Source organism: Cyanistes caeruleus, chromosome 7, assembly GCF_971803275.1.
Source record: "Cyanistes caeruleus chromosome 7, bCyaCae1.hap1.1, whole genome shotgun sequence".
Taxonomy (NCBI): domain Eukaryota; kingdom Metazoa; phylum Chordata; class Aves; order Passeriformes; family Paridae; genus Cyanistes; species Cyanistes caeruleus.
Window position 1 is genome coordinate 19,333,410 of NC_141707.1, and position 21,994 is coordinate 19,355,403.

The 21,994-nt window shown below is 36.8% G+C and overlaps 1 protein-coding gene across 3 annotated transcripts in view; it reads left to right on the top strand.

The window, feature by feature from the left end:
* The window catches only part of LOC111931789 (uncharacterized), a 203,459-nt gene that overhangs the window by 46,884 nt on the left and 134,581 nt on the right, over nt 1-21,994 (top strand). The window contains exons 3-4 of one of the 3 annotated variants that reach the window (XM_086898071.1): nt 1,516-1,641; nt 2,696-2,823. The exons of 1 other annotated variant lie outside the window; for it this stretch is intronic. In XM_086898071.1, coding sequence (XP_086754197.1) covers nt 1,591-1,641; nt 2,696-2,823 — 179 coding nt within the window. In that variant the 5' untranslated portion in view covers nt 1,516-1,590. Of the gene's footprint in view, nt 1-1,515; nt 1,642-2,695; nt 2,824-21,994 lie in introns of those variants that run through there. One more of the 3 variants, XM_086898072.1, reaches the window with a different exon arrangement.

The window sequence follows — 21,994 nt, forward strand, 5'->3', positions numbered from 1 at the left end:
TAAAACAGATCTATTTGAGAAAGAATTATCTCAGAATTCACTGTGCCAGAGTTCAGTACAAAAATCAGACTTGTTATTTAGTTCTTCTACTTCCAAATTTCTTCCTCTGCACCCTTTGGGAGGTATTATAGAAAATACTATATAATATTAGCTAGCAGGCTTTTAGAACTGCTTTTCATAGCAATTTGAATGCCTGCCAATGTTAGTGTTTTTGCAAAAGCGTTTCTTCCTTTCCACACCCTTTAAACATCCATAAAGTAGTTCCGAGAAAAGAAACAAGTGTAAGGATCATACAGTATGTTTGGCATTTCTGATAAAGAAAGGCCTGATTTATGTGCCTTCTGCACACCACTCATTCTTAATTCATAGTCTTAAACCCCTTTTCTCCTTGCACATGTGATTTCTTTCTCCCTCATAAACAAAGCACAGTTCAGAAAGGTAGGTGAAGTTGCTTACACGACTTAACTTGTGTTCCGTTATGACAAAAAGGGAGTGCATTTATTTTCCTTGAAAGTTCCTGGTATCATGATTGCAGAAATCACTGTCTTTTGTTAATCCATATACAAATGCTTAATCACAGAGGGGACCCACTAACCATCTGTAAGGAAAGCCACTGATTTCCATTTTTCCAGAGAATACTAGGGTTTGCATCCTCTTACTGCATCATGGAAATAGTAAGAGGTTGAAGCTGAGGTTCTCTTATCCTGCAGTTAGTGGAATTAATCAAAGAGCAGTGGGGCATGTGTGACATCCCAGAAAGGTCTTTGGAGTTATAAGTAAAAATTTGTTTCTGCAGTTCATTAGAGAGTACTTTTGCAGAACAGTTTTGTAAGGACCATGAGTAGATTTCTGAGCCTAACTTGAAGATTTTGTAATATATAAATTTAAAAGTTTAAGTTATTTTTCTCAGTATTCATTTCAATATATAGTTGATACAGCCAAAACATAGAAAGCTTTTGACCTCCCCAAATAAAGACTAACTCTACAAATGCTTGTTGGCATTTTTATTTAAATTTAGACTTAACACTTGAAAAAGGGAGATTTCACCTTTTTTGTCTAATGATCTACATGAATTCGCTCAGGATCTGAGGCCATTCCTGAAAGGAGACACTCTTTTCTATTATGGAACTGTACAGTAAAATGAAGCCATTTGCAGTAAGTGCTGCATGCTGCAAAATTGTCATTAAGCTTAACCACAGCACTATTAAACTGGTCAAAAACTGAGACTGTGCAATACTTTGGCATACAATTAATATATTTAGTAATCTTTATTTAACTAGGAACAACCTATCTCTCAGCTAAAATCTTTTACTGAAGCTGTTTGTGGCCAAGGGAGCACTTAGACTATCTTGTAATTTCTGTCTCTCTTACGTAGTGCCTAAAAGAAAATATACTTGCCTAAAAATATAAATATTCTTGCAAGGTATTTATTTATAATGTGTAATTGTTAGAGGATAGAGACTGTCACTGTTGACAAGTGTTGAGAATACCTAAATAGATGCTAAATATGTGCAGACCACAAGAAGATGAGAACTTTGCGGGACAGCGGCTCACCTTGAATAATCTTTACTGAGAGATTGCAACAACTCTATGAGGGTTCTCATGAGCTTCTGTGCAGAGAATCTGTGCACCAAAGAGAGAGTAAGTACCGATCCACTGACCATTGTGATCTACTCTGGCAATAATAGCCATACTGAAGAGAAGTCATTCAACTGCAGATTGGAGTCATCTGCAGCACTCCCTTACACATACAGCTCTGCGTTCTCTATGCGACCACATATTGATAACATGCCTATAAAATTCTTGAGTATGTGCTTTGCAGAGGGAAACTAATACAGATCCACTGAACCTCAAAAGTATTCTCTTGGAACTTTCATTTGACAATAGAACTCCACACTGCAGGAAAACCTTCCTACTCATGATTTTGGATTAATTCAAGACAACATAGAGGGAATTTTAAATATTATTCTATTGTGAGATTATTTCATGACTGAATCAAAAAAACTATTAGAGTTAGTCGTAATATTTTCCAGAAAAGATAGTTTGTAATAATGGATTATTTTATATATTTGCAACCTCAAAGATAGAGTTGAGGTTGAAAATTTAACATGAACAAGAATAAGTATTACTGGATTATCAGGTATGGTATATGATGCAATATGTTGCAGTCATTCCTTAATACGTTGCAAAAATGGCTTTTATTATTAACTTCAATCTAGTTCTCTAGTTCAGTAAGCTTGCCAGAATGTTAAATTTTTAGATAATTTATCTTTCTAATGAAGGTTTTACCTAACTTTTATATGATTTTATCTGGAAATTACGTTGTAGCCTTTAAAGATAACAGTAAATGAAAAACACCTGTCATTAATATGTGAACTCCAAAGAGCAGGGAGTTCAAGGGTCTATGCATATTCAAATAATATTGAGGAAACAAAACTGCAGTTTGGTTTATTTTAATAGCTGCACTAGAAATATAATAAATTCCCTATTCAGGAAAAACCAAAACCATCCAAACAGAATTGAGCTGAAAAAAGACTTGAAGACATTTTAATTTGTAGTACTTCTACTGTTTACTTTTAAACTGTGATGAAAATATTGTCTATTATATACGTAGTCTTCTCTCTTTCTAGGTCTTAATCCCATTTTAAGTTTTGACTTCATCTATGTATTAATAAAAGTATATTTACACCAACAGGTGGATAATCAACAGCAAAGTTATGTTGAGCAACTTCCTATGCACTCCTATGCATTGAGAACGTCTGAGCATGGGACGCAATTGGTTTCTATTTTCTTATCTTTCCTGAGCAGAGGCAAGATAATAAGGTTGGTATTGTTTTGTATGTAAAACACAGAAAACCTGGAATGTGCTAGGAATGAAGAACATACTGTGAGTACTGTCATGGGCAATGCAGTGGCACATGCCATTGCACACCAGTGAGGCACCAAGCTGGGGAACTGCATTCTCCTGTGACCTGCTCTGAATGCTTTCACCCAGGGGTGCTACCAGTGCTGTACTTGTGTGCACAGATACCAAATAAACTCCATCTGCTGGGATTGAAGAGGTTCATCATCCTATTTATTTTATCAAACAGTAGCCTTTACAAATATCGTGATGGTAATGTGTCAGATATTTTGTGTTGGTAGTGAAAATTGAGTTAAATAAAATTGAGTTAAATAAAGTTGAAAACATTTCTATTGTTTTATTGGAAACAACTTCTTTAATATGTTGCTTTAATTTCTTTTTCTGAACTTTTTTATCTTTTCATACAAAAGCACATGGAGTTTTACTCAGCTGAATGTAGCTTACATTCAGAAAGAACTCAGTTTTGCTAGTGTTTTCTGAGCCATCTGCAAAGTAAGCACAGGAATCGGCAAATTTACCAAGCCAGTTGTTTGTCCTAGCTTAGGTCAAAACACTGAAATTTTGTCCTGTGAACATTCTCTGAAATCCAAATGACTTGTTATCAGTCTTCCTTTGCTTTTGATCCTGTTGTAGGATGATGTGTTTTCCTAATGATGCAGAATCTCTAATTAAGTTCAGGAAACAGGATATAAGGATAAGTCAATTGACTCAATTTATGGGCATAATAAAGCAGGCCCTATTACCTTCAGCAATCAAGGCAAGATGAAACACAAAGTTGTAAAGTTATTATGACAAATAACTTAGTATTTACCTGCAAATATAGAGTTAATACATTGTGGTTTTAAGGCAGAATTTGAGGCATTAAACCTGAAAACAATAATCATAATCTATTGTTTAATGTGTCATCTCAGAATATTTCAGAATTTATTGAAAACTAGAAATATCTCTTACTAAAGCATGATGAACTACAAGAATTTTTTAAGCATTTCCTAATGTCTGCTCTACATCTCCTTTCAGGCTTTCTGAGTCAGTGTTAACAGCTGGGGATTTTTTTTTCTTACTTGCAATATAATTAAAACCAAATTTAGCAGGACTATAGAAGTTTTGTCGGTTGGAGGCCTGTTAGTTTTTAGGAAGGTGACTAGCAATATACGCAGCTGTTCCTGACAATTATGAAGTTTAAACAGCAAAGCAGGGGAAAGAGGCTGAATTTGCCAAATATGGTTTCTTTTGTATGTCAGTGAAAACAAATCACTGGACAGTCTAGAGTTCTTCCTGCAGCATGCTGAAATCAAAATTGTTTACATGTACTTCATTATAGAAATTACAGATGAAACTTCATAGCTTCCCAGAAAAAGCAGTGCAATAAATGCTTCCAAACTGCATGGAATGCAGTAGCAGGTAAAGAAAACATAAGCAACGTGTTGGAACAAGTCTAGAGGAGGGCCATGAAAATGACCAAAGGACTGGAGCACTTCTCCTATAAATGCAGGCTGAGATTTGGGGTTTTCCAGCCTGGAGAAGACAAGGCTCCAGAGACCTCAGAGCACCTTCCAGTACCATAAGGGGCCTACAGGAAAGCTGGAGAGGGAAGTTTTACAAGGGCATGAAGTGACAGGACAACGGGTCATGGCTGTAAACTGGAAGAGTGCAGTTTCAAATACTAGGAATAAATTCTTTATTGTGAAGGTGGTGAGGCACTGGAAGAGGTTGCCCACAGAATCTATGGCTGCCACATCCCTGGCAGGGTTCAAGGCCAGGTTGGATGGAGCTCTGAGCAAACCGGTCCAGTGGAAGGTGCCCCTGGCCATGGCACGGGGCTGGAACTTGATGAACTTTAAGGTCCATTCCAACCCAAACCCTTCTGTGATTCTATTTAAGCTTTGGTGTTTTGTCTGAAAGGAAAATAAGTACATTTAATTTCATCTGGAATATAGTCAAAAACTGGCAGAGACATACTGATTATTCATTCAATGCCTTGAATCCCATTTACTTATATCCATCTAAGTTCAAAATCATGGAACTTATATCCATCTAAGTTCAAAATTATGGAATGAGGTCTTGTGATTGTGCATTTGTTGAGTCTGTCATGGTGCAAATATTGCCATAGGAAGAATGGGGGACAATACAGAAGAAAATGTCTAAAGCAAGTTGTCAGTCTTTGGTACTATTTCCAAGTATGTAACTATGGTGCTCTGTATGGGTTATTATTCTTGGGAAAATGTAACTCATTTGACCACCTACAACACTTTCTGTAATGCCAGATGCATTCATCTGGGTGTCTTATGTCCAAATACAGGTCAATCAAAAATACTTCACTCATGTTATTTTTGAATTGTTCAAAATGTCTTCTGTGGTGTGATAAAAGAAGTGGATATTCTAAGGAGAATTATGTGAGTGACTCTTACATATAACTTTTATGTTTGTTTGGAAAGTGTTTTTGAGTCTTAAGGAATTGTAAGTGCTAAGTGCAAGCCATCATAAATATTACAGAACTGTATATTCATTGGCATTAAAATTCAGAAAAAAATTATTTCCAGTGCAAAACTTGTTCCCATGTTCAGTCACTCAACAGGCAAAATTAAAATGAAGTATGAGCAGCACCTTTCCTGTGCCAAGAAATATGCTGCATTTCAAGACAAGGGGCAAAGAAAGTAGAGTCAACATTGGAAACATTTTCACTATCCATTTTGTACAACTACTGGGAAAAAGTTATCTTGTAAGCCTACTTACCATGTCTCACCATGCTTTTTCTCCCTTGATATTTGTGCCTAAACTTCTGAATAACTACTGCTTACTACAGTTGTCAAAATAAAATACAACAGCAGGTACAGGACAGCTGCTGTGAGAAGTAAATGTAATAATGATAATTATGATTTTACTAACTCAGTGAATGAAAATTTAGCTTGGGAAGAGGGATGAGTTTGCTGTCCATCGTCATTAATTCATTCATCAGCTAGCTGTTGCTCTGGGAAGCTGGTATGCTGTCTGCCTCTCCTGGACTTGGCTTGGTTTTTAGCCAGAAAGATTTACCTTTCTTTTGTTTGTTTCTTGTACTTGCTGTGAGCAGTGAGGAAAAGGAGACTACTGCTCTGGGAGGAATTTGAAATTTAACACTCACAACACCTGAAGAGCCAGAAAGCATCATGACTCTGTGCTTTAGGATTTGTAGTCATTTGGGAGGAGCCCAGCCTTTCGATTTAGCTGATTGTTAATTTTTAACTTCTCAGGGGACAGTGTCAAGTGGCTGTAGTAGCTGAATCTAATTTGGCAAGAGCATTTATGATGTCCCTTTAAAAATCAGTTTGTTGCTGCTGTTAGGCAACTTGAATAATTTTTGAATGCTGCCTGTGATCATATAATATCCAGAGAGGGAAGAGAAATTAATATTTTGACTTGAGAAATCACAGGAGATCATGAAGGTGAGCTTTGGAGGAGAGCTTAGACATATAAGAGCAAGGAGTTAGGACAATGGGAACACTCTGTAGCTTTTGGGATGTACATCTTTGTAGAATCTGATTGGTGGCTGGGCAAGCACACGTTTTGTTCAACCTTTTTAGCCTTTCTGGGGACTGTTCTTTTCCTTGCTTGCAGAAGGTGCTATTCAACCTTTGAGTATCTTGGAGGAGGAAGGATGGGAAAGAGGAAGACAACTTCCAAAAGAGGTTGGAATGGAAGACCATCCAAAGAGGTCCCTATGTGTGGAAGGTTAATACCAAAACTGGGTATGGAAAAGAATAGTGTAGAAATTGAGAAATTAATTGTGCTCATTAGAGCAGGACTTTTTTCCCTTTGGAGAATATCTGCTGGTACCAAGAGGAGCAGGCAGTGATGAGCACTGTGCTTACAGTGTCTGGGCAGTAATGGCAGGAGCAGCTGGCTGTGAAAGCAGAAGAGGTTAAGGGTCTCATGGTGTCACTGCAGGCTGTTCCCGCTTTCTTGAGTGAGCATCCTGGTCATGCATGAGCACCACAGGAATGTAAGCCCTTCCTAGAGAGTGTGTAGTTCTCATTTAAGCTAACAGCTCGTTGTTGTGCATATTGATGATGAAACAGTCAGGATACAACTGAAAATGTATGTAGCAAATGTTGACTTCCAGGAATATGTAGTTCTTTTTAAAGTTGTGTATAAAAAAACCCTCTGTAGACACTTTGTGAATGAGCAAACACAGATCCAAGAAGTGGCTGCAGCAGCCACAGGTGACTGCTGAGTGGCCAACATTTATATTTCACAAAGTCAGTGCACATTTGAAAAAGTTCACTGCACATTCATGTGTCACTGCATGTTTTTATGGCCCTGCTGTGCATGCAGAATTGTTTGTTTTCTTCAAATAGAAAACAGTGTGAACCTGACCAGCACTACATAATAGAATAGACTCCTCTTCTAACATCTGGATCCTTTCATACTGTAATAGACAAACAGCTAAACATTCAGTGGCTTAATTTCTTTTTCTTATTTTTTGCAATTTTGAGGCATTCAGATGCTTATCAGATCCTGATGGGCTTGCTGTTTTTACTTAGGCAAAATAACTACTGACTTTGAAGCTCGTATCAGCTTTGTTTAGCTAATGAGCATTGACTTGAGAATTTGGCCCCAAATTCCTTTTATAGATAAATCATCTGGAGCTCTCACATAAGCAAACTAACTACTTATGTTTCCAGTATTTTTGGGGTTTCCTAGCATTGGGAGCATGAGAGAAGTGAATGACCTTTCTCACAATCTTTTAGTTTCAAAATGGGATTTGGAATTTAAGATAGAGGTTTATATAAAACACAGTTTTCCTGGCAGGAAAGTGAAGTTAGATCAGCAACTTTACTCATAGTAACACTCCCACAGAAACAGATAGCACTACTAAGACTTCAGGAGGAGCAAGAATGACAAGGAAACTATGAAATAGGACGGTGTGACCAAACTTTTGAGGACTTACAGCTGCAAAACATTATATAACATGTGGGCAGCTACACAGGTGTTATAAAACTGCTGGTGTTGAGGGTCTATTTGATTAGCTAATTACCCTTATAAAGGGACAACCTAAGCTGTGTAAAACTCCCCCGTCTGAAAACTCATTTTGTTGTGCTATTTTCAAATTTTCTCTCCACAAATTTCAGTTAAAAATAATTGGAAGTTTAGAAGAAAAGAAAGAAAGAAAAAGAGAATCCAATTTGTCACTAAAAAAATCAACTTTTAAAATTCCTCCCTGGTGGTCTGGTATTATTAAATATTCTCCTTGACTTTTTTTTAATCTTGGTTTATTGGAGGGAGAAAAACAATTATCTGTAAACGTAATTTTTAATGCATGGTAATAAAAATAAATGGTATAGCTCTGCTGCTGCTCACCTAAATCTTCTTCCCTGGTGGTCTGGTGGTATTAAATAATCTGTTCCACATGTATTCATCATTTGCTGACAGGAAAAGGAAAACTTTTTACATTTTATTGTCCACAAAACAAACACAATGTTACTTAATCAGGTGGGTAAGACTTTTCTGAGGGTCACTCAATAAACAAAAGGAATATCTGACTTTCCCAGGTGGTGTAATTTTAGCTCTCCTGATTTACATGACAATTATCATGAAGCTAGAAAAGCAGAAATTATTTCCAGGATGCCCTTTGTGTTCAGTTCTACAGTGTCCAGGTTATGTTTGTTATGGTTTTATTCTTTTCTGCAACAAATTAGCTAAGTAGTGAGTGTTTGCCACAAATTATCTCATTGCTGCTGAGGCATTCATTTACTTCAGGATATTTACTCTCTGTTTTACACTCACGCATAGCATCTTTTCTATGTAAATCTCACAGTGCTTTACTGACTTAGATCAGCAAACATTTATTTCTTCTGTTTCAAAGAAATAAATGAATAATAAGCTGATAAGCACTGGTGTGCACTGTGGACTAGCCTGCAGCTGTGTGGCCGTTCCATGACAAGAGAGGAAAATAGAATCCCCAGCCTCTGGGGGTTTTCCACCATCTTATGGACCTCTAGCATCTTCTACTTCAAAAATTCTTCATGTTTGTGTTCATTAAATCTTCATTTTAATTTTCCAAATGCCCTTGAAGAAAATAGGCTTTCAGCAATGGAAGTGGAACACTCATTAACTCTTATTCATCATATCTTTTGGCAATTGTGCAAGTTTTAGAAATGATGCTGGAGAAATTTTTCCTTCTCTAGTTTAAAACAGTGTAAAGTCATGAAGTGTGTACTCTCCTCCCCGAGGAGACCAAAAAATATTGATTTGTTGGACAGAGTATTATTGTATTAACACTGAATTTTGAAAATACAACATTTCCACACTGTTATATTTTTTTGGTTTTGGCATAAAGTTAAGGAATTTTAAAGATTTATTTGTCCTTACTGATGATATTTTTCATTTTGTAAAACAATATATATGATTTACTTATTAGATTCAAGCTGATATAATTAACATATAAATCTCAAGTTTTATACTGGGTGTATACTTCATATGGCACATTGGGGATGTTGACAGAAACTGCTTCATTTCCTTTGGGTTGTTTTACTTTGATACAGTTTGGACATTGAAAACAGCAGTGGGTAGAAAATGCACACTGGATCACTTTTACAAAAGCTGATGCAGGGGCTGCTTTTTGCTAAAAAGCCTGTAAATAACAGGATCATAAGAGACTGCCACAAGATGTAATTTTGTTCTCATTATGCTGTGAAGGCTTGATAACTCGAGAGAGGTAAACCAACAGAGAAAAATAGATTTCCTATGACAATGATCTTAAAAGTAAAAAATTGTTCTAAATGGTTCACAGCCCTTTCTTGGAAGCACAAATATTTTTGTTTTAAAATAGGAAGATATGTACTTTTGTTTTTAAACATGAATTGCTTTTATCTCAGAGGTATAAAATAATTAACTTAAACGCTGATAAAATCTGTAGTTTGTAATTGAAAACATGTGCATTCTGGGACCAGTGGAATGTTTCCAGCCAAGCTGTGTGTGGCAGAAAAGAATCTCTACAGAGCTCAAAGCATTCCTGGTTTTATGGTAAATGTCTCTCTCTCCTCGCTGAATTCTTATTAATCAGTTTTATTTACATGGCGTTGTAGTGATCTACTGAAGAGTAAAATGCTTTAAAAACATTTTGAAAGATACAAAAGAGTCCTTGAGGGAGCAGACTTTAATTTAGCAGCAAGTTCCATTATAAACCACATTCAGTGATAAGGCTTAAAAACAACCCAAACTTGTTGTGCATGTGTGTATTTATTTTCTACTGATGTTGTTGGATTGTCTTCTTGGGAAACTCCCTTCCAGTGAAGTGATGAATTGTTTCTGTGGCCATGATAAGGATATATTTTATTAGGATATAATACTTATTCACATTAACTAACATGAATATGTTACAAAAACTTTTCCTTTCAACCACTGCTCTCTGGGGTATGTACTTCCCAGGGATAATAACACAAACCAGAGTGCTGTCTTTGTCACACTGTTAAAAGTGAAGATTGAAAAGAAAAACTTAATCAAAACCCCATTACTCTCTAGCAAACAGCCTCTTTTTTCCCCAAAAATATTACTTTTTAAAAAAGAAACTCATAGCTTGTAGAGATTAAGTTCTCAGCAGAGGGCTCTATTGTCACATTCCCAAACTGAGCATACTTCATTTATTTTCTGATAATTTTAAATGTGGTACCATAGGGTTGATTGGGTTTTAATCCCTGTAGCATTCCTCAGAAGATGATCTTTGTGCAGGTACACAGGAAGAAAAATTCAGTCTGTGTTATAAAAACACAGACTAGGCCTTTCATACGTGGTAGCTTGTGTGTTGTAACTCCCATGTCGCTGCTGCTGCTGTGGGACTCGCTGTAGTCCTATTAGAGAGTTCAGAGAAAGCTCAGATGTAACAGTGTGAATTGCAGATCTATTTGCAGAGCCCATGAAAAATTCACTATCTGATTGTGTAAACGAATACTGGAACAGTATTTGATTCTAGAATGACACATAGGGTTTGCAGGTACTTAATTATTTGGAATGCTTTTAAAAAGACCAGTGATAAAAATGGAATTCCATTGCATTGACTGTCTACAGAAAACTTTCTGGAAGGGTGGTGACTGCAGCACAGTTCTCTCTAACTTAATTTGATTGAGAAACTAAAAGTAACCATTGGAGCTTATTGTTTTCTCAGAGACCCCACCATAATTTGAGGAGAGAAAAGCATTTTGATAATGAAGTGTGTTACAGCAAGGGAATGCAATGTTTTGTTCTCTGTTCTGAAGAGGTGGGATCCTTCTGGTCTCACTTCTATAAATTCTTTCTAATTTCAGAAACTCAATTCCCAAATCTGGAATCATTACTCCAGTATAGCTGCTTTCAATATTGGTAGAGGAATGTAAACAACTTCATGCTTTGAAAGAACTTTGAATTATTTTTGGGTTTTGTTTTTTGTTTTTGTTATTTTGTTGTTGTTTTTTTTTTCCTTCATAAGCCAGTCTGAGGAAGAAAGCTATCACAGGACAATTTCTCTGAAGCCACTGAATGGTTTTTGGTGTTCAGTGCTAAGCTTTAAGTTTGGAAAAAACCTCTCAGCTGTGGGAAAGGCACAGAGATACCCTGGAATAAAAACTGTTTCATTTTCAGGACATGAAATCATGAAGAAATGGTGTCCTGAGCTCATTCAGCTGTACCCACCAAATCTATCTGAAGCATTATATTTTTGTAAAAGACAAAAGAGATTTGTCAGTACAAACAATCATACCACCTATCCTTGTGCTAATATGTTTTAAAGTACTGGGAACTTAAATATTAATTAGAATAAAAATAGTATTTAGTCTAATATGAGCATGAATGTAAAGAAAGCTATTTGGTGTTCAGACAGAAGGGATCATTTTTTCACATGAAAGTAAGCAAGCAGTGGAATTCCTGATCTCAATGTTTATGTTTAGTGTTGAACATACAAAAAAATTTGATTATGATTCAAAAAGCAATTCGACAAATCTATGAGAGAAAAATATTAATTAGAAATTTACTGCTTTGGCTTAGAAAGTCTTAAAAGTAGAGATTGGTAGGAGGTGAAAGACTATTCTGGACAAATACCAGTATATGATATATAATCCTTCTGAAGCATCCTTATTGGCTATAACAGAAGGCAGTGTGGGGGATTAGATAGATTTTGATACGGTTGTTCTTCTGTTGATACACTGCTGCAATATCATTACTTTGACAGCACTAGTCCTTTGTCACAGAGCAATTCCTCTTACAAGCTGTTAGAGCTGTTAGTCTCTCTGATGCTTGCACTAATATCAAGAACATCAGTCTTCATAGTCAAAGTTAGAATTAAAATAGTATTTACGAGTGTTGTTCTTATTGCTCTTATTGCCTCCTTTTGTGACTTGGAATTCTTCAACTTGTGTGCCTCTGCTTATCTAACTTAAAAAATTATTTCTGAGTTTCATTAGCTAAGATTCTGCGTGATGTTAAAATAAGACTCAATTGATACCGGAAAGGCTCTGCCATGATTTTTATTTATCATTGTTCTATTTAATTTTCATATTTTCATTTATTTAACTAAATGTAAGTGTTGTGCAAGAACAGTGATGTAGAACAGTGGAACACACTGGTGAAATATCTTTCTGGAGGGGCAAAAAAGCATGTTTGGAAGGAAAACTTCAGTTTTGAGCTGTAAATCTGAGGAAAGTATAATTGGCATCTGACAATCCTCAAAAATAGTTGTATAACCTAATTAACCTAATTTTTATTATGCATTATAGGAATAAATTTAATTTTAACATTTTAATCTTATGAAATCAACACACTGATACAAGACTTCCTGACTTTTAGTCATCTCAGCATATTATACTGTTTTTCTTTAAGGCAATCATGAATCAATACAAAGTTTCTTGTATTTTGGATTCTTCTTAAGAGAACATTTCTGTGTACATCTGGCAGGAGAAGGGTGTTCCTGCATGAGAAGCTCTGAAAAGTGGTGGCAACCCTCACAGCCCCTTTATTTCAGTCAGTCTTTGTTTTGAAGTCATTGCTGAAGCAGTTTGAGCAGCCTGATTGTGCATGCATGGTGTCATACACACAGTTCTAAATAGTTAAATGGGAGACTTTTTTTCTTTAAATAGTTACCATGCGTAAGATTTGATCTGAAGAGTGGTAATTTTACTAAAACAGGGAGGTCTGCTGTCTTTGTGTATATGCTGGAATGCATACTCATCCTTGGAATGTGACAAAAATAAAAACATTTATAGACACACAGAAGCCAGAAAGAAATCTCGAAGTTCTGCCTGTGACTCTGAAATGATTGCAGCTTGCAGACCTGTGGGTAGGAAGGCTTGAAGTGCCAGTGTGGAACTCCAGCCCATTTCAGATCTAGAGGCTGGAGACACAGCTGTTTGACAGCACTGGGAGACCTTAGTCCTACCCTACAGGCTTTCAGTTCTTGTGCCAGGGGAGTTGTTGACATGAGAGCTCTGGGACTTTTCAGGATGCAGAGCAGCCCTTCTGCACAGTGCAAATAAGTAAGAGCTTAGTCCCAATACTGGGAGAACGTGGTGACAACGTAGTCACTAAAAAGCCACTCAAGTTATAACACTGAGCAGAGACATGCAAGGCTTGCATTGTGGCTGTCAGATTGCTGTCTGGACTTGGAAGAAAGAACTGTGTCTGGGAAGTTCTTTCGTGAGAAGGAATGGGATCTCTTCTGAGTGCAAGGATTGCATTCAGGATTACATTCAATGTAAGGAATACATTCATTGCAACATTAGTCGTGACTAATAAAACCAATTAGGTGACATCATCATCAGAACTTGATATTGTTTTCTTAACCTATAACATAGGTTCAAAATTGAATCTATCAAATATAGTTCTGCATTTTCCAGATACTAATCAACAAAAATAAGTTCACTGTAGAAGTGCTTTAAAAATTCAGTGCATAAAAACTAACATCTTGCCATTTTTAATAATATTTATAATGTAGCACCCGGTCCTTCTAAGTTTCCTAATATGCCAAAATATTCAGGCATACCGTAAAAACTTATTCTGTGTTTAGAACTAGAGTGAATTTCACCTTGTGAGTAGTCCTGTGTGACTTTGATACCATTTCCAGAGCAACTGCTGAGATTTCTCTTTCTTGCCCTTTCTGTGAAATGGTACTGCAACAGCCTCAGAGAAGTGTACAGCTTGTGTGGTAATGAGATAGGCTCTTCTGCTCTGCAAAGCAGAACATCCTTTTCACATAGAATATATTATACAGTGTGAAATAGAACTGTTTGTCTTTTGTTACTAAATATTGGTAAAATAATATTATTATAGGACAACGTAGTTCAACACTTTTTGTTGTGCGAGAGTCAAGTGAATGCAAGTCAATTCAAATGAAGGTACTGGCAATTAAAGGTGAGGATTGGCTGCTTGGTAGTATAGAATGTGCAGATCAGCTTCAACCAAATGGAAGGCCATTTTATATTGTCATAAGGTCATAAAATAGCCAAAAATGCATATCAGAACAAAGGTTTTACTGATGGGTTAGAAGCTGGGTACAGTAATAAGCTGAGCACAGAGAAATCTTCCGCAGGAGTGTAGGATTGCTCTTCCTTTGTAAACTGCTGGCCATCAGCTCCTTCCAGGGCAGAGAGTAGGGGCTGTGGTGATAGAAGCAGCTTGTTCAGTGTTTCCAGGTGTGTGTTTGTCTCCACAGCTGCAGGTTGTGCATAGCTCCTGCAGCTGCCCAGGAGAGCTGCTTTTCCTGTGGTTTTTCCAGCCTTGGTTATCCTCACACTAAGCACTAGAGTCACAGTATGACATTGAGCATATGGACTTGTTCGTCAAGAAGCTGCACTTTCCCACAGGTAAATAAGTTGTTTAATGTGAGATGTATCCATAACCACATTTATTTTCCATAAATGTGGTTATGGATACATTTAATGTGCATTGTATACCTCCCTTGAAACAGGTCAGGTAAGCTGAGCAGTATCAAACACAGGGTTGATTTGGCAAATGGCAATAGCAGAATTAGTGGTTTTCTGAGTAATTTAACTCTCTCCACGTATTTTCTTCTTTCCTCATCTGCACCATTATCACATTAAAGTGTATCAAAATGCTAGCTGCTCATTAGAGAATGAATGCACCTCTGGCAGGTCCATAAACTAGGGCCAGAGCTTCAGGAGTGCTTAGAGCCTGGCAGCTCCAGCTGATAGCAACAGGAGTTGCAGGTGCTCCGTACATCTGAAAATTCAGGGCAGTTTTTAACCAGATCTGTCTTAAGCATGGCTGTATGTACACCTGGGGAAAAGGATTAAAAGTGTCAAACCACACACTCATGTGCAAATGAGGAAGAAAAATGTTTTCATATGTACACTTGAGATAAACCTTTTAGAATGTCAGAGTGAAAACAAAACCCTTCATATAATTTGCAGTTATTTGCAATATATTGAACATCAGAACTGATCTGCAGTTTTACTGAGGGCTGGCCCATGTAGGCCTGCAGCCCATGTCCTGGGGCAGAGCCTTGCAATGTGGAGAGCCTCCTTACATGCTCTGGTTGAGGCACTGGTTGAGAGAGTCCTCTTTGAAGGAGTGAAGTTTATAGAGACAAGAAAGACATATGGGGCTGAGGTTTCAGCGCTTGCACAGGATGTCAAAGGGAAGTGTGTTTTGAGTGTAAAAAGTTATAAAGTGCCATGGATGGTGATCTGAGAATCAGGTATCAGCAAAATTACTGGTGATGTTTTTGGCAATAGGTATGTATTTCCCACTTCTCTATTCTCCTTTCAGAAAATGAGAAAGCAGTACCACAAAAAAATCATACTGCCTTATTTAATAGATTTTGTCTTTGTTTTTTCTTTATAAGAAAAAGGCATTTATATTATATTGAGGGACTCTCTAGAGATGCCCACATAGCACTGAACAATTCTGTATTTGGGTTTGCATGTTCTGTGGAGCAAATTGAGAAAAAACTGTAAGTATTCATTTGCTGAACGAGGCAGGGATTTGCAGAAAAATACTGCATGCAGTCATCTCAATAAAAGCTCCATCACAGACTGTGTAGAGCTGTCTTCTGAACTTTGTCTCGTTTGCTTATTTAGCATCAGTTTTATGTACCTGTGTAAATGTGCAGCTACATTGACCATTAGAGGATTGTCACAGAACTTAGTGGAATTGTACTTTGCAGGAAGTCTCTCACGGGTTGTGGTATTATGGACGTGGTTGATTAGTATAGCAACAGCCTTTTCTTTGCCTGCTGAATTGTGTATTCAGTATTTTCATAAGCGCTAGACTCATTCAAAATTTCAAAACAACTCCTCCCACAAAAAAACCTAAACAGACTTATCACCGACTAAATGTATTAGTCAATGAATTTATATATGAATGAAGAAAATCTGTTACTTAAGAAAGACCTTGACTGTGTTTACAAATACTAAACAACAAAATTAATAATTATAAGTATATTACAATGCTAGTCATTGGCTGCATAAAGGTTATGGACTGCATTTTTGTATTGCTATGAGAGAAAGGCTAATATTAAAGTCTATCGAACAAACCCCAGTTCCATCTGCTGGAGGGGGAAAAAAAAGGCACAAAGAAAGCAAAAAAACCCCAAAAGCTATATAAAGATTTTGTGTTTTCATTTGACACATAGCATAACCTTTAACTATTATGACCTTTTTGGAAAAAGTCCTTGACTTAAGACAGATCCTATTGTGGTTTTGTTTGGGTTTCTGTTTTGTTGGGTTTTTTTTCAGTTTTTCTCTGAGATGTACAGTTTTAGATACAAACAGAGATCTCAAGTTAATGCCCAACTGGCAAGTGTTCTGTCCCTTTAAGAGTCTAAGCTTGATTGTGATGAGGAGTCCGCATTCTTCAGTGATAGTAGTTTAAGTGTGATTTTTAAAAAGATGATTGAAAAGAAACCCAGGATATCCTTCTAAATCAGCTTTCTAGATACTGAGATGGAATCTCTTCCTCATCTTGTCTGCAGCAGTGTCCAAAGAAATTCTCAATTTCCTAAATATTTTTTCAAGTGCTAGGATTAGATGCCAGTAGGAGGCAATTTTTCTTAAAAATAAATTAGAGTGGAACAGTAGGTTAAAAGTTCTAAAGAAAGAAAAATAAACAGATGCAAGAATGAGGAAAGGAGAAGAAAAAACAAATTAATAATAAAATATTTAATGCTTTTCAATTAACTGTGCAGACAATTAGTACACTAGTGGATTATATCACAGAAATCATCCATATTAATTTTTTGCAGCCATTATCTTATATATAATTTACTCCCCTCTAATCATTAACAGTGCCATTAAAAGGTGGATGTGGATGAAAATTCTGGGTAGTGTGCAGGAAAATAATATGGGTGAGGGTCAAGAATGAAGCTGAAAACGAACAGATTTTAAAGGACAGAGGTGTGAGACTGGAAGGGAACAGAAACCTGAAAGGAAATGAAATGAGGAGGAAAGAATAGAGCAAAAACTGTGATCTGACTCTGTCCAGTTCTTACGGTAGCTGAAGTGCTTTTCTGTTAAGGTGCTCCCTCTGTTCCCCAAAATGCTGCAGTTTAATCTTTATCCTGAACAAACCTTCTTTTCATGAAAGGCACAGTCTTTTGGAATCACACAGCTTTTCTTCACGATGGAAATCTGTGTGTGCATCATGAAGAAGATAAATATGTGTATGAAGAAGTGTCCCCGGGGTCTTTTCCAAAGCAATGAAGCATCCTTGTTTCAGGTTACAATGGCAGCTTGAGGGCAGCATTTCCATCCAGAAGAAAATGGCTGTGACTTCATAAATAGAGCCCTTCTTGGAAAATGAGATAAAATGCATAACCAGGAATGTGTTAACCAAAGAGAGAAGAGAAACATCAGCAAAATGAAAATGAACGGCTGACACATAGTTGAGAAAAGGTTACCAGTGGGAATTTCTTTGTCTGAATGGATGTTTTGTTGTATAAATAGATGTGTTTTTGTCATTATATGAGCTGCTAGTATTAATTAAAACTGTAATCAAATTTCCCTGGTGCTTTTCACACCTGAAAACGACAGTCCTTCACACACACAGCTGTAAGGATTTACTGAGTCAGAGTTTTCTGCTAATGTTCGTATCTGTGGTATTCAGGTACCAGCTAATTAGACTGTGCATTTAAAGTAGGATTGTTCTTTCTATATTTTTTTTCTCCGTGGTTTTGAGTAGAAATGTTAGGCTGCTGCAACAGAGCAGTAGCAATGCTTTGTGACTGACAAAGAATATCATATTACAAGGTCCGCAATCGGTTTTGCATGCCCAGCACCTTTTCATAAACACAGGCTCCAGGCAAATATCAGCTGTGGGAGAAAGAACTGCTGGCCAGCCTAGCAGAGGGATGCTATGGCATTGTCTCTGTGAAACAATATGACTGAAGATTGTGGCCCGCAGCTTGGCTGCTTGATGAACTCTCCAGTGTTTGCTTCTTGCCTCCCCCCCAGCTCCTTGATTGATGCTGATAGCAGCAGAAGAAATGTGCACACTTACATCCATTTTATAAAACGCATTGGCCCAGACCTAACCACTGGGCACGCCAGGGGCTGTGTTGTCTGCCACTTTGTCCCTCAGATACTCAGGGAAATTCATGGACTTTCAAGTCTAGCAATTACTTTACGCCTTTACAAGAAGGGAAGGAAATAGGATGATGCTTTTAATAGTAATTAAAAGCCAAGGATAAATTGTGAGCATAAGTCACAGCTGCTAGTTGTGAGAGCTCCCCATATTGACTCACCTTCCGGTTCTGGACTTTCTATTGTTTCACATCCTGAGTTCTGAGTAAAAGTCCAGAAGGACTTTACCTAAGCCAACAAATACTCCCAAGAGGAAGAATACTCTTTTGAGTTTACTGTAGAGGAGAGACAGAATTGGAGAGTGAAGAATGATAACTGTAAGGTGCATAAGGACATATTTTCTCACTGTATGATTGGGATTTTGTTTGGCTAGGTTTGAAATGTGCAGGTTTCATCTCATTACTTATTCCACATATCAGGGTCATGCCTCCCTTCACACAAACCTAAAGGAATGAAAGCCTGCAGTAGTCAATTTTCTCACATTTCTATTGGCTTGGTTATGTGTTTTTAGTAATTTCTTTGGAAAGCGTTAAGTGACTTATTCCTCTGCTTTCTGAGTTAGTGTGCTTATCTCTTCATAAGAAAAAAATACTGCCTATTTATTAATCATTCTAATAATAAACAAAATTATGATGAAATTATGATAAATTATTTTTGTACTTTTTCACAGGAATTAATATATTTAGATAGCATAACCTGACATACTGAGGGGTAACCTTTATAGGATCTCTCACCTTCATAGAGAAAAATCATAATTTGAACATCAGCACCATGATATTCATCATCCATCAGTGGCCCTCAAGAATGCCACTTCCGTAAGGTGTTTGTATAGGGGCAGTATAGAGAGCTTCAGATTTAAGTGTGTTGTCTGGCCCCAAGCATGCTCAGATAAGTCACACCACCAAAGTAACAACTGATGGGATTCAAAAGGTCTTCAAAGAAGGACTTTTTGATTGAAAAAAAATCTCTTTTTTTGAGAGAAATATTGATAAATATGGGCCTTGTAATTTAGTTTTCTATATTTTGACTGTATTTCTATATATGTTAAAATCCACATATGCTCAACTGCTTTCATAATGAAACAGGGTAAAAGGGTGAGAAAGGAATTAATAAATACCTTACAAAAGTCAATCTGCCTCTCATTGAACTTGGCATTCAATATCTGCTCTCAGAGCTTTAATTCCTGACTTCTTATTTTACCATGCTTTAATCACTATCTTTATGTAAAAAATTTAGTGAAAGGACAGCTTTTAATAAATTCTGCATTCTCATGAATGTGATTCATTGTTTTAATGCCTCCTGCCACAAGGCTTTTGCTGATTACTTATTTCTAACCCACTTGAAGTCTCTTTCTGTGCCATAGCATCTCCCCTATCCCTTGGATCACTTGGCCCTCTGCAGAATCCTTCCTTTTGTTGTCCATCTTCTCCTGAGTGTGCTGATGTGAAGTTCAAACTGTTAAACCTGAGCCCCTTTTGTGCTGTTGAACAGTACTGCTTTTATCATTACATGATGAACTGTCTGACATTAATTTATCTAATCAATGTTGGATTCATAGGTATTTGTGAGTTTTATACTTTAATTATGCACGCCATTAAAAAAAAAAAAGAATAGAAGAAAAAGTAATTTACTTTCTTCATGTAAGAGCTGCTTGGTTTCCATAAGAATTTTGACAATTTTCTGTACGCTGTTCTTCATTGAATGCACATTCTGTGCAGGATCAAAACCAGTCAGAAACAAGGCAGTTATGAGTCTATCCATTAATAGGCTTATTTCTCTATCAAAGTTGAGAAAATCATAGCCTTTCTTTTATGAGCTGAGACAGTGGTAACACAGAGCATTCTCGCAAGCCAAAAGACTCCTTTTGGGAATGAACAACCTTCAGAAATATTTTCTGTCTCTCATGTATCAGCCTCATTTCTGCTGCTGTTGAAGTCAAAAGCAATTTTTCACAGGTGATACTTCAGTTTTATTCTACTAAAAGCAATACACTGTTTGAAAAATCTTCATTAAAGAACAAGTACATTACTATTTACTATGTGCATAATGTCCCAACTTGTCCTTCTCCTTCATTCTGTTTCTCATATGCTGTCATATCCAAACATATCTGATCTTCTATGCACTGTGAACATGAGTACTTCTGCTAAAATGTTAGAATCTTTCCTTACGTGAGTCTTCTTAGATAGCAGGTCTACAGATACTGATGTGTATGTATTTACACACTTTATTATTTGCTTCAAGATATGGGGTAAAGGCATTTTTTTTAAGGTAAAGAAGAATCATTAACTGTTTATCCAGAGTGCTTCTTGTGTAAGCTCTTTTTCTGCACTATAATAAATAGATGCTGAGTTAATAGTGGCAGCTTTATGTCAACTTTCATAATGTGAATTGTCTCGTAAGTGACATAAAATCTCACTAATGTATTCTGAATAGGCCATAGATAAAAATATTTTCTGTTCATATAAAAGTCCAGAAACTGCTCCAAAGAGATTGAAATGAAGACCTAATTATAGTGAAATAGCAACTTGACAAAATTTCAAAATGTATATAAACTACCAAATTAAAGAAGTCCAAAAGCCTTACTGTAATGATCGGAGGATGTGAATGGTTAGAAATACGTTTTAGGCCATTGCATGGTAGCATCAATATTAAAGAATGAAATTTGCTGGAAAATAATCTTTTAGCAGCATGTGTCAGCTCTGGACTGAGGGGGAGCTCTGAGCTGATCTTAGAGCTCCAGCGTTACTGAGGCTGTCGGGTGGTCACTATGTAATTACATCCAGCTGATTTCCTTGCAGTAATCCCTGCATTTGTTGAATAACTCAAAGCAGAATATACGGTACAACTCCTTCTTTCCTCCCTTCCCCATACCATATTTTGCATTTTGCAAGGCTTTGTGTTTATTTTTCCCAAGTGCTTGCAATTCTTTCTTAGCCTAAAAATTCCAGTTAATAAAGTTAGTTTCAATTTTGCTTGCCTTTTCCCCCACCCCACCACACCGCTCCCCAAAAAAATCTGAGCATATGCTTAGAGCACCCCTTTTTATTTGTAAACTGGATGAGTACCTTATCATGTCCTCAGTATTTTTCTTAGTATTATTGTTGGTGTTTGTTGGTCTATTGTTTGTTTTAATTTGTATTTAAATATGTTGTGTAGTAGCAAGCCACAAGTTGCTTGTACCCCAGTGTATCTGGAGTCACATTCAGTTAAAGTTCACTGATGTTAGTCCTTGGGATTTTGGCTTAGCCAGAGAGGAAAGTTATCCACAGAATTTAAATGTGAGCTTTACTGGTGTTTAAAGCTCAGTGGCATTTGGAACTAGATGCTTGATTCTGGTCCACTGCTATTCTTAATTTTATTTTGTTACTGCTACTGTAACAAATGTATTCTGATCCCATGATTTGTGTTGTCCCTGGTACCATCAACCTTACTCTTAGCTTCTTTGTATGGCTAGAATGGCCTGAATGAAATATCCCTTAGCATTTCAGTTGTCATATTAGTTTTATAGGCAACAGAGTGAAACTCCACAAACTGAGCTCATTTAGAGCTGCTCAAAGAATTATACCCTCTGCTTAGATGCCATACTTAGACT